The sequence below is a fragment of the Prosopis cineraria genome, unplaced genomic scaffold, assembly GCF_029017545.1.
Source record: "Prosopis cineraria cultivar Desert tree isolate PC_DT_omini unplaced genomic scaffold, ASM2901754v1 PC4, whole genome shotgun sequence".
NCBI lineage: Eukaryota > Viridiplantae > Streptophyta > Magnoliopsida > Fabales > Fabaceae > Prosopis > Prosopis cineraria.
This window is the reverse complement of record NW_026555335.1, coordinates 241,203-255,477: the sequence shown is the minus strand read 5'-3', so window position 1 is coordinate 255,477 and position 14,275 is coordinate 241,203. Positions and strand designations below refer to the sequence as shown.

Below are 14,275 nucleotides of genomic sequence, written 5' to 3'. Positions count from 1 at the left end.
GGACATACGTGGCATGGCACATTTCGCAAGCAAAAGCCTTTTGACTTCATCATCATTGACCACCATGTAAGAATGATCTTTTCATGGACTACAACACAAAAAAATTAAACTTAATATACACTACTCCAAATTTAAAATGCTACTCGTCAATATAACAATATCCTTTTTCGGTCACCCTCACTCTGTTTTACATGTCATTAAATAGGAGGCAAGGATGAGAGTTGTTATTACTGCTGAGTGACTTATCAACAGGTTCATGAACCTTATCAAAGAAGGAAAGTGTTACATTATCACCAACTATCAGTGTACATATTGGAGTGATGAAATCCACCAAAAACACCAACTGCAATTTGGCCCGAAAACAAAGGTGGAGGAATGTCATCTACCACTTCTAAGGATTTCATTCCACTTCATGAACATAACCTTCCTAAAACGTACCTTGGAGCTGGAAAAGCAAGCTTTTGGTTAAGTTCATGTCCTTTATTCTAAAGTTTCCATTTTTATGAAGATGAGGTAAAAAATATCATTAACTCATTTGACGTCATCCTACTTCTATACAAATGTGTACGGCACTGTTGTCCAAGTGAGTCCAATGAATTATGTATGGATCGAGGGTGACCTGATTGAAGAACTACCTATCATGATACAAAGTGTTTGGTAAGGCTTTTACTTACAAGAACATCTGCCACCATAACTAAACTTCAATATACAAGTACGTTACCTTCTTTTCCATGCAGGCAAGAAAAGACCAATTGTTTCTTATATGGCAAGACTACTTTATTGGCCCAACGAGATTTTAATCGTTTGAAGAACCCCAAGGACTGTGTGGTTCTTATCATGTTTGTGATGGAAGGGCTTCATTCAGGTTTAATGCATAATTTCAAAGATTCAATAATAACAATGCAACTTTACAATAACACCTTCATCAATATTTTACTTCCACGATACAGGTATTCCCATCATTACAAATTTCTCTAAGGCCACAACAGTTGTCTTTGATCCAATGATGCCTGAGTTCATGGAGTACAAGAGAACTCTCCTAGCACCGTCAACCTCGACGACTTGAATGCAAATCTAAGACCATATCTTTTGGAAAGTTTCAGCATTTCTATCTATATAATGCTGAATATATTATCTTCTATGCTTATAAATGACATGTACTATATAACTGTGAACTACCTACTCTTATTGCCGACTACGTAGGGTCCTCACATCATCCTCTATAACAAAATATGAATGATATTATTAGCATATTACATTAACAGTCTCTTTCATTTTTTACTGTATCGCCTGGGATCAACCCTCCTGAAAGCTTTATTAATTGCACATGCACAAAATATTATAAGTATAACCATGTTAACCTTTGCACGATTAGGTTCAACATAATGTTCTTACAGAATATCTAGCATGCCTTCAAAGAATAGATCCAACCTACCCAATGTCGATACTATAACAGTCTACTATGCTAGACATTAATTACTTCCATTTTGAGCCAAACACCTAATGAATTCACGAGTCATCATGCAACAAGCGGCCAAGCAATAAATGAATCTGTCCACTCAAACCACTCGACAAGTCAATCACTTAGGTAACCAAAACAATGACCCCCCATGTATGAATGGGACAAAAATGGATTATTACTTACATCCTCTAACTGAAAAGAACCTATCATAACATCCTTACACATGTTCCCCAAACCATGACAAAGAGGCCAACGATGAAGGGCTAGCAAAAAGTGCCAATGAAGTCCAAACAGAGCAGCTCAAATGGCCCAAGTATAGCCCAACCTCATAACTAAAATTAGAATCCCCAAATTACAAACCAATATGGACAAGTTTTTTTTTTTTTTTAATTAATTGAACAGGCCTTACATCATCAGTAAAAGTCAACACAATGCGTCCCCATCATATACCAACTCATCCCAACATAACCATCACCATAACTAATAGAGAATATCACAAAGAACCATTTTAACAATATCATATTAACTAAAAGATAGGTACACAAGACCTCACCATTTTTTCACCCAACCGTGCAACGCACAGGTGGATTGCTAGTTCCTACAAACAATAGTTGTTAATGAATTCCATTATTTAGAATTCAAGAGGAACAGGCTTGAAACTATTCCCTCAAATTATACAAAACTTCAAAAAGAATTACTTCTTGGATTTTGTAGCAATTCTGGAGACACGGAGTAGTAGTCTGAAAGCAAATAAAATAGCAAAAAAGCTGGACTTTCATTAGTGTGAACAACTTATTTTATTCGGATATTTTTTTTAATAAAAATAATAATCAAATCAACAAAAAAATAAAATTTTAATAATATAGATAAAAAAATCTTTAATTAATAGGGTTTAATTTTATAATCTTTTGATTAGAATTTTACTCCTTATAGTTCATTAAAATAATTAAAAAATATATAAAATATAAAAATAAAATTTAATCCTTTTTAGGATTATATTTTTTAAAATAATAATAATAATCTAATAAGATTAAAAAAATATTTTGCTTACATTTTAAAAAATCTCTCTCAAATTATCTCAACAATTAAAAAATTATGAAAAATAACTTCTTAAAAATTAAGTATTTTTAAATTCTTATAAATTTGATTGTCTCCGTTATATGCGCAACACACAAAATAATACTAAACATAATTAAAAATTAAAAAAAGAGAGTTAGGATTAAAAAAATATAAACTAAGGGTTAAACGTTGGATTTTCCAGCATTTAACCATTAGCTTGGGCCCTTCGTCCGGACGCGTTCACACGAGCATTTCAGAAAGAAACAGAGAACGCACGCCAGCAGACAACATAGAAGGAGAGTAGACAGAAACACACACAAAAACACAGAAAAAGAGTGGGGGAGAGCAGAGACGTAGAGAGCAACCCTAAAAGCTTTCGGCCGCACGTAGAGCAGAACAAGGCAGACAGCACTCAGAGACGGCGACGTAGTGAAAAAGAAGGAAAAGGCAAAAGACAGAGACAGTGATCTAAGATTGAAGCGTGTAACGGTGAGTAATTGTCCATCTCTTCTATCTCTATATAAAGCCTGGGTTCGAGTGTGGAAGGAGGACCGAAAAGAGGCTTTGAGTGATTGGTTTTCTGGAGAAGAGATCGAAGGAGAGATTTCTGGGGATTTTCTGAAAAAAGAATCGAGAAAGAGCAAAAGGAGATTGAGGAATTTTGGGAGAGAAAATTGAGGGCTGGAGAGGATAAGATTTGTCTGGAGGGAGACCAAAGGAATTGGGGAAGATTTTTTGGGAGGATTTCTAGAAAAAGAACCTAGAGGGAGACCGAAGTACTGGGAATTTCTGAGAGAAGAGATTGAGAAATTTCTAAAAAAAAAAAAAGGAAGAGAGGACTGAGAGCTTAGACCCAAGGGGAGATTTTTGGAAATTTTGGGTGAGCGATTTTAGTTTTCTAGGGAGGAGATCGAGAGAGAGATGTCTGGAGATCTGTGTTTTGAGGGAAGACACGAGCAAAGTTGGTGAGTTGGAAGAGAGTGATCCGGGCAGAAGCAAAGGAAACAACTGAAGACTGATCGAATCGAGAGATTGAAGATGAAGAGGTCACCCATTTCGGTAACATTTTTAGGATTAATTCTCATGCTTTAAATTCTGGCTTTTGATCAAGCCTCTCACACCACACTGTAAAAATTTGGTTTTAAAATTTATCAATCTTGTCTGTAAAGTTTGATTTCGAATGGTTGGGGATTTTTGCATTATTTGAGCAATTTTTTTTTAGGATACAGATTGGGTTAGATATATGATTTAGATGTTGAAAAATAGTTATTTTTAATTGAGGGTTCGATCCTGGTTCGCTGCAGTATGAACAAGGATGGATTATATGCTCTGTTCATATTATTCATGTGCATTGCTATGTGGTGGATAAAATCTAGTCTCAAATTATATTTCTGATTATGATTAAGGCTTGTTTCAAAGTCTAATGGCTAGCAAGTTGTTGAGGAACTTTCAAGATTTTGATTAAAGGGTTGTTTAGAGTTGTCTTGTAATTTATAACCTTGAGCTAGTGTGTACTTGTACATGCGTTATAGGGGAAATCATTTTTTGAGTTTTACATGTGTGTTTAGATTTTTATTGCAATATGTGGTTGGATATTAAACATGGAGAAATGCTTAATGAAAATTTTGCTTATTGTCTTAACTAGCCTGGTATGATTTTAGGCATAACCCCATTATAGTGTTGTCTCCAACAATGAAAGAATTACTATGATTGTTAGACAGGGATTTTGAATTGGACCTAAATATGTTTTTAACATGAAAGAACATACTAATATGTGGGGGCATGATTTTCGTCTCTATATCAGAGTCCTTTGCTTGTCTATAATATTGTTACACTCATATATAACTTATGGCACTTTCAATCATGATTGCATGTACGATTTCAATTATTATGACGGGCCTATCTTATAAAAGGTTGAGGGGAGAGAGTTTAATTCTTATTACAATTGAAATCCATTTAAAAAAGAAAAAAATGAAATGAATAAGAGAGGATTTCTTTTTAATTATTTACTTGTCATATGAGATTTTAAGAATTTTCACTGGCATTTAAAATGATCATCTACCGTGTAATTAAAAGATTTTGTAGGTATAAAAATTTAATTCGTATATATTAATAAGGGTTTTAATGGCCCATCATTAAAATTAACTCTCTTTTTATAATTTAAATTAATAAAATATTTAAGTCTCATGTAAGATTTCAAGAACTTTTATAGAGATTTAAATTAATTATATCATTGTGTGAGATAATAAGTCCTTGTAAATGTCATGATTCTCAATTTCTATAAATAAATAAACAAATTTTGTAAATAAAATAATAAACATTTTTTAAATTACTTAATTAAATTAATGAATTTGAATAATGAATTGATAAATCTTTTGGTGGTCACATGAGTTTTTTAAATCTCTATAGACCTTTAAAGTAATCATATCACCATGTGAGTTAATAAAGTTTTGTAAGTATAATGATTATAAAAAATATACATTATGTATATACGCATGATAAATCAATTAATAAAAACATATTTAAGTAAATATTATTTAATTTTTTTCTCGTGTGAGATAAAAAATTCTGTACATGCACGCTTAAAAAAATATATATGTTATTAATACTTAAAAATTTAAATAAAATAAATTAAGTTGTTAAACTTTTTTATTGTATGAAATTTCAAAATCTTCACAAATATTTAAAATAATTACATTATCGTATGAGTCAATAAAGTTTTGCAGATATAATAGTTAAATTTTCAATAATAAAAATATAAAAAAATATTTTAAACTCTTTGCCTTTTTCTTATCTCAAAATTCAAAAAACAGAGAAAATAATTGAAATTAAATTACTTTTTACATTTAAAAAAATATTAAAATTTCATAAAATTATTTTATTTGCAAAATGGTGAATTATTTTTAATTAATTAATCTTCAAAAAATATTTTTACCAATAATTTATAATTCCGAAACTATGTGGACTTTAATTCCCATTCCAAGATCTCAGAGTCTTATTTTGAGTCAAGTCGTTCCTCATAAATAAATAAATATTTTTTCAATTTATCATTATTATTTTTTAAAATATGTGAATAAGAAATGGATAATTAAAATAACTTTAAAGCCATATTAATTTAGCACAATTAACTTTAGGTAACCATTTTTATAAAAGGATATTGTGGGATCCTAATACTTTTTCCACAATCAATTGACTCTTAAACATATTTTTTGATTTCACAAGCCATTCTTACCCCTTTTAATTGGTTTCCCAAAGTTTTTCTCAAAATTTTGGTGGTAACTTCCATTCTGTCAATTTCTACTACAAAGGCTGGAACCTCCGCTCTCACGTGCCATCTGTGTCACATTTTTTGAGTGCCATAATGGAAAAATAGTTGTGGATGTCGAGGGGTTTAGAGGGGGGATCTGGTGCCCGTGGGACTCGAACTACATCGGAGTTCATGTGGTTGAGCAACACTTCTAGTTTGTTCATCTAAGAATTGAAAATATGAAACGTGAGCATTGGTGGATGACTATTGTCTATGCAAGTCCTAATTCCAATGTAAGGAAAAACCTTTGGAAAGAACTTAGCAGGCTAAAAGAGGAAATTCATGGCAGCTGGTGTTAGGGGGTGACTTTAATGCTACCCTCTTAAACAATGAACGAAGATCGAATGCTTAGCATATTACTAGAGTTGACAAGGATTTTGAAAGGTAGGCCCTTGATTGTCAAATGAGTGATATTGGGTTTCTTGGACTAAAATTCACTTGGCACAAAGGAGAAATGGAGAGCAGGATTGATAGAGTTATGGCCAACATAAACTGGATTGATGCTTTTCGGGATGGTACAGTGACACACTTACTTCAGAGTTATGGCCAACATTAGTTCTCATCAGACCAGAGACCTCTTCTTGTTTGTTTGCAAACTCAAGATTATGGGAGGCAAGATAAACGTCCTTTTCGCTTTATTACTGCATGGGTCCTACATGAAAAGTTTGAAACTCTAGTCAGAGAAAAATGGAAGGCTTCAATCTCATGGAAGGATCAAACTGAACAGTTTACTGAGGCTTATTTTAAGTGGAACAGGGAGATATTCAGGCTCACTGACTTCAGAAAAAGAAAACTTTATAAACGGTTGGGAGATATTTCTATAGCAATGAAAAATGGCGAACAAAACTGAAGGCTTGAAAAGCTTCAAATGGAGTTGTGGATCGAGCTTGAAGAAGTATCAATGCTGGAAAACTTAATCTGGGCCCATAAAGCCGAAAGCAATTGGGCTTTACTGGGGATAAGAACAGGAAATATTTCCATAATGTGGCTAATGGGAGAAGGAAGTATAACAGAATTAGAGCTATTCGTAGAGAGGGAGGTAATGATGAGTGGATTTTTAATGAATAGGAAATTATAGATATGGCTACAAACTAGTTTACGGACCTTTTTTCTGAATAGGTCAATTCTTGGCCCCTATTGGACACATCAATAAATTATCCTCCTTTGAGCGAGGACACGCTAGTTCACTTTGGCAGAGGAATCGAGAAGGAAGAGATAAAAGAGGCGATTCACTGGATGGGTGCTCTTAAATCACTTGGTCCCAATGGATTTGGACCTATATTTTTTCAGAGTCAATAGGAGCATGTTGGTGACTATGTGACCAATTATGTGCAGCATCTTTTCCAGAATCCACACGAAATTAAAGAGGTGAATAGTACGTTCATTGTACTCGTTACTAGGAAGGATACACCGGAGACACTTTGTGATCTTCATCCTATTAGCTTGTGGAATGTGATATTTAAAACTATTATGAAGGTGATTACTAATCAGATGAAGTCTTTTCTCCCTGATATTATTGCCCCTAATCAATGCAGTTTTGTTCCTAGTAGACATAACACTGATAACATTGTTGTTGCTTAAGAAGTTCTTCATTCTATGAGAATTATGCAGAAAAAAACAGGTTTCATGGCCATTAAAATTGATCTTGAAAAGGCTTATGATAGGCTCAGTTGGAGTTTTCTGATCAATTGCCTTATAGAAGTTAAATTTCTGGAACATATTGTTAATACTATTAGACAATGTGTCTTATCAACATCTTTGCAGCTGCTCTGGAATGGTAATAAATCAAACACTTTTTTACCAACTCGAGGAGTACGACAAGGAGATCCTCTATCTCCATATTTATTTGTCATTTGCATAGAAAGATTGGCACACATGATTCAACAGAGAGTTGCAGCTAACGTCTAGAAGCCAATCAGATTAAGGAAATAGGACCTATTTCTCATCTTTTCTTTGTAGATGATATTATGCTATTTACTGAGGCTTCAGTGACACAAGCTGAAAGTATTGGTGATTGCTCAAGCCAGTTTTGTGCTAGCTCTGGGATGAAATTTAATGCCCTTAAAACACGTGTATTTTTCAAAGAATGTTCATAATGCTTGACGTGAAGAAATCAGCAGTACTTCCGGATTCTCGAGATTTGCGGACCTCAGTCGCTATCTGGGAGTCCATTTACACTCAACCGATGGATAAAGATACTTTTGGAGCTTTGGTGGACAGAGTTAAAAAGAGGTTGGTGAATTGAAAGATTATCTCTCTTTCTCTTGTTGGTAGATCTACCTTGGTTTCTTCTGTCAGTACAGCTATACCAAGTTACACTATGCAAACTGTTTATCTACCAACACAAATGTGCGAGGAACTTGATAAACTTAACAGGAATTTTGTGTGGGGCTCTAACGATGACCGTCGTACCATCTTGTTGCATGGAAAGATGTGTGTAATAGTAAGAAGAATAGAGGACTCGACATCTAACATGTAAAATCTCAAAATCAAGCTTTCATGATGAAACTTGAGTAGAAGCTTATGATTCATAAAGATAATCTATGGGCTAGAGTGGTCTGGAACAAATATAAATGCAGTACTAATCTAGTGCCTGCGATTGATAGGAAGAGAGAAGGATCGAATACTGGACTGGTATTAAGGCTACTTGGAATAAGGCGGAAGATGGGACGGAGGTGATTGATAGTGGAAGGCAGGTTCGTTGGAAATAGGAGAAGAATGGTCATTTCTCAGTTAAATCGGCCTATTATCATATTACATAGGAAGTGAATAGCATAGATTGTAAATAGAGAAAGATTTGGAAGCTTAATACACCTCAAAGATGCAAGTCGTTCATGTGGGTTTTCAAACATAATCGACTGCTTACTAATAGTGCACGTTACAAGAGGGGTAAGAACACTGATGGATGCTGTGCTTGGTGTCCCAATATCACTGAAGATGCGACTCATGTACTTCGTGATTGCCCCAGGACCTATGAGTACTGGCATAAGCACCTTATAGCTGGATATCGTAATGCATTTTTTGATAGTGATATGCAACAATGGCTCAGTTGGAATTTAAATAATGGCAGGGGCAAACTCTCGAATGACTGGAATGCGTTCTTTACTATCGGTTGTTGGCTTATGTGGCAAAGAAGGAATAAATGAATATTTGAGGATAAGGATATGAACAATGAAAATATATTTCATCAGGCTAAGTTAATTGTGGAATGCATGGGAAAGCATAAACAGAAGCTTCAGAATTTCAATTACATAAGACATATAGAAATTGATATAAATGGCATATCTTGGAATACTCCACCCCACAAATGGATGCTCATCAATGTTGATGGAGCCTTTTTATCATTAACGAACAAGGGGAGTTGTGGAGGTATGGTTTAAAATCATTAGGGAGACTTTATGATGAGATTTATGCAGAGCGGGATAGGAGAGGACTGTTTACAGACTGAGCTTTGGGCTATATTACTGAGTCTTAAAGTTGCTTGGGACACAGGAGCTCAAAAGATCATCTTGGAAAGCAACTCTCTCTAGGCCATAAATTTAACTAAAAGCGAGCAATCTGAGGTGCATCATGATGGTAATCTAATCAAGGAAATACATTCCATGTTGAATAGGGATTGGGAAACTGTTATTCGACATATAAACGTGCTGGTAATGCGGTTGCATATCATCTAATGAAGCAAGCTTTGGATAGCTGCCCTGGTTTTATTCAATATTCTACTCCACCTGAGGAAGTTTTATCGCTTTTAGTAGCTAGTATGAATAATATGAATCAGTCTTAACTGGTTCCTTCCTTTTTTAAAAAAAGAAAAGAAAAACAAGAAGAAGTCCCATTAGTGTAATATACAGAATATTGCATAGGTTATAATATTGTATAGAGAGGCAATCGTCACAGGTTATGTGGTGTTTCGATACATCAAGCTTAATGAAGATGCCAAAATGGTCCTCTAGGAGCAAGGGTTGCAGAATTTGGGACTCGGCTCATTCAATTACAGTAATGTATTTAGAAACCTGTCGGATAGTTTTGATAGAAAATAATGGAAGAGTAAGCCAGTCTAGAAAGTTGTAAAAAAAACCCATTTCCAACATGTCAGAACATGTTTGAGCATGAGTTTCCAATTGAGGTGTTGAAGGCTCAAATGCTACGGCTCATGGTAGCACACTCCATTTTGATTCTACCACCCTGGTTGGGATGCAGAGGGCAAGCAAAACTCATGTGATTAAGGCAAGTGATGCTGGTCAGAATCCATTATAAGGATTCTAGTGACTCTGGAATTTGAAGGCAAAACAAGGCCAATCAGTTAACAGTTAACCCAAAAATAATGCCTAGTTTATATTAATTCAAAACTATTCAATTTAATTTTTTGCGGATATATTAGTTACTAACTTTGTAATCTTGATCATAAGGTAATGAGAACATATCAAAACATGATCCTTAAAAAGTATGCATATGAATTCAAGGTTCATGCATGAATCGAATTAAAGGTAAGTAAGTCTAACACTTTATGAACTTATTCAATTATTAGGATTTCTTATTGATGGCTAATGGTATATTCTTATATAAAGTTATAAATAACCAATAAAGACTAACTTGTATAGACTTTATATAATGAACATGTTCAACATCATCACATTAAGTATGATTGGATTTACAATTAAGGTAAACAAATTTTTGAAAATTTTATTTTATTATGTTATTTGAGATTAGTTGATTAACATTTTATTACAAATTATATTCTAAATGTTTGACAATGCAAATCCATTCTCTAAAAAAGAAATTGAAGATATTCGCACACATTAGGCAACTTACTTTGCAAAGAGTTTGAGAGTTTAGATATATTTTTAGACAATTTTAATATGTTAGTTAATTTTAGACAAGTTTTGGATACCTTGTGAATAGTTTTGGATAGTTAATTGTAAAAATTTTAATTGTGACAAATTTTAAATAAATTATGTTAGATGGTTGATAGTTTTGGATAATTAAAATAGATTGTGTTTTCTGAATGAAAATTTTATATGAATATGCTATCTGATTAGTTATTTTTGTGTACAGGAATGTAGTAATGTATATAAACATATATTATATATATAAATATAAATTAATGTAAAAATTTATTTTTTTATATCATATGTAACAATAACTGATATAAAAAATAAGGTATTAATTTTTTTTTGAAAAAATATTAAATGACTTTCTATATTGATGTAGAAAACGGTTGTAAAATTGATGTAAACTTTCTCCACCCCTAAAACAATATTCTCATGTGAACTGATATTAAAAAAATATTTTTTAATTGCTATAAAAAATCTATAGTACTAACACATCATCTTCCAGCGTTAAACAAAAAAAAAAAATTCATATAATATAGAGAATGAGTAACATTTGCTTTTACGGATTATAATAGAGCCCACTTCGCATATTCTTCAGCCCATGTCGCAATTGCACTCCCACAATTCCGTAGCACAAGTTATACGTGTTAAGTAGAGATAGAGATAACGAATTTATGATCTATTAAGTACCGGATACTTTAAATTGCTTAACAGATACTAATATTGACTATCATATTCGATACGTATACGCATCAATAAGTTTTTTATATGTATTTACAAAGTATTACCATATTATTTTTTTGAAATTAAAAAATATTTTAAATTTTTTATATGTATCCAATACTTTTATTGTGAGTCGATTCTTTAAAATATTTTTTAAAAAAAGATTAAATTTTGTCAAAGTTTGTCATATTAATTTTTTATTTCAAGTATCTTTTTATGATTTATTAAAAATTGAAATTTCTTAGAAAATATGGTTTTTATGTTTCCAAAAATTAATATTTTATTTATTTTTAAATATTTTTTTCTATTTACTTTTAATTATTCCCATGATTTTAAGGTATAATTATAAATTATTTTTATTTTATTTATTTTATTATATTTCAATATGATATTAGAAACTAATATTTAAAATAAAATAATTAGATTTAATATATATATATATATAGGTGTTTTATGAATTTTTCATAGAGTTGGTAATTCAGGTAGGCTGGGCTTATTTGAATCGGGCTCAATTCGGATCGAGTTTAAATATCCCATCCTCTTAAAAAACTCATATAGCTAAGCTTGATTTATGCTGGCCCATTGAGCTTGATCAAAATTAGTAACTATATATATGTATATATAGAGAAGCTAAAAATTTTAATGGTCAAACTTATATGAATTGAATTTAAAGTATCATACTCTCTTAAAAAAAGCTTATATAGCTAAGCTTGAGCATGACTTTTTCAAGTAGGTTCAGGTTAACCTAAATTACAGCTCTAATTTTTCATAAATACACACACCTATCCTAAAAATATAATATTTTATATTTCACATTCAATATTATAAAACACTTTTAATTGAATTACACACTTAATGAGTGAGTTAATTATCTTTAAAATTGTATATTATTTTTGTATTTATTTTCATATAATATGATGTCTTAATTATAAAATATTATTAATTATACTTAGAATATTTTATGAAAAGCTTATTAATCAAGAATGAAAATATCTTATATATTTTAACATGATACTTAAAAAAAAAAAATCTTATAACACTTTTTTTTTTTAGTTGTACTGAGTATCACTCAATATTTTAAAAAAGGCCCAATTGACATGTTATCTGGCCCATATGAAAACTGCCCTGCAGTAACTATGCCCTATATAAGTTATATTAAGCGGAAACCCTAGCTAGCTGGCCGAGTTTGTTCTCTGCGAGTCCTGCCTCATTGACGAATCTGAGAGACGATGGGTACTGTAGGCTCTTCCGTTTATCTTCATTGTAATTGTGTTTATCTTGTTGTGGACGGAAAATGATAATATGATTGAACAGGGGCTTACAAGTACGTATCCGAGTTATGGCGGAAGAAGCAGTCAGATGTGATGAAATTCTTGCAGAGGGTGAGATGCTGGGAGTATCGTCAGCAGCCGTCGATCGTGCGTGTGACAAGGCCCACCCGACCTGACAAGGCTCGTCGCTTAGGGTACAAGGCTAAGCAGGGCTATGTGATTTACCGTGTTCGTGTGAGGAGAGGGGGTCGCAAGAGGCCTGTTCCCAAGGGTATTGTCTATGGCAAGCCTACCAATCAGGGTGTTACCCAACTCAAATTCCAACGTAGCAAGAGGTCTGTTGCCGAGGAGCGTGCTGGCCGCAAGTTGGGTGGCCTAAGGGTTCTCAATTCTTACTGGGTCAATGAGGTTCTGTTTCTGATTTCTCAAGTCTCGTTTTCGGTTTTTATTGCCTTAACGCTGACCCTTGCGTCTTGTTTATACGCTACAGGACTCAACCTACAAGTACTACGAGATCATCCTGGTGGATGTTGCCCACAACGCCGTTCGCAATGACCCAAGAATCAACTGGCTCTGCAACCCGGTCCACAAGCACAGGGAGCTCCGAGGCCTTACCTCTGCCGGCAAGAAATACAGGGGCTTACGTGGCAGGGGACATCTTTATCACAAAGCTCGTCCCTCTCGCAGGGCCACTTGGAAGAGGAACAATACCCTCTCCCTTCGTCGCTACCGCTGAGTTTACTTTTACCTCATATGCTCTTTTCATTGCAATTTTGGATTTTAGGTGCATGAGATAAACTTGAGTGTGTGTCGTTTCAATGTTTCTGGTTTCGATGTTGGCTTGCATACTTAGACCTTTTTAAGCATATCGTAAGGCCTTTTCTGAGTCTTGATTATGAATTACCAACGAGCTGCATCGCTTTTCTACTTGTTTTCTTATATGGACGACATGCATTTTGGCAATAAACTCCTCCGCGGGGTCTATCTTGGTTGAAGTGCAATTTGAATCGATTATTGCCGTGGGTTTTTCCGTTTGCTTTTTTCAACTAGATGTCTCAAGTCTCTGAATTTTGCCTTTCAAAATTTCACTAATATGTTTTTATCAACCGATATAAATTGATGGACACACAAACAGGAGGCGAATTTTCTGCTATGGGAAAATTAAAACATTTACCGTCTTATGCTCTATTATTTGTGATATATTATGTGGTTGAAGTGGAAGGAACTGGTTCTTATTTTTATGATGAGATTGTTTTAGAACTTAACATAGGTTTAATAAATCATTCGGAGCCCCCTTTGACACAAACTCGTTTGACTCTTCTCAAGCCTCATCGGGTTCAGTTAGTATCTTCTATAATACAAATATATTCACAGGTCTCCATCGAATGGCAGCCTATAAGATTTTTGTTTAAGCTGTCCTTGTTATGTAATTGTCTTTCTAAGGCTTTAGAGTTTAGACGTCACATCGATCATTCTCCTAACCGAACAATTTGATCTGTTATTAATTCGTTTAACATTAAACGATTAAAATTTGTTGCGGTGTTTTAACATGCATGTGCACCGGAAATCAGGGCATTAAGATTAAGAGATTTTTTAATGGGACTTGATTCAAAGAGGGTTGTAC

General features: G+C 33.4%; 1 protein-coding gene and 1 long non-coding RNA gene across 2 annotated transcripts; both read left to right on the top strand.

Moving 5' to 3' along the window:
- Window positions 1–5,477: 5,477 nt before the first annotated feature.
- On the top strand, window positions 5,478–9,946 carry LOC129308214 (uncharacterized). The gene is made up of 2 exons (XR_008592560.1): window positions 5,478–8,060; window positions 8,435–9,946. It is a non-coding gene; the product is annotated as an uncharacterized LOC129308214 (long non-coding RNA).
- A 2,536-nt stretch (window positions 9,947–12,482) lies between these two features.
- LOC129309328 (60S ribosomal protein L15-1) lies at window positions 12,483–13,578 on the top strand. Its single transcript, XM_054950872.1, has 3 exons — window positions 12,483–12,613; window positions 12,695–13,059; window positions 13,142–13,578. Exons 1-3 carry the CDS (start codon window positions 12,610–12,612, stop codon window positions 13,385–13,387), a joined length of 615 nt encoding a protein of 204 aa, XP_054806847.1. The 5' UTR covers window positions 12,483–12,609; the 3' UTR covers window positions 13,388–13,578.
- The last annotated feature ends 697 nt before the right edge of the window (window positions 13,579–14,275 follow it).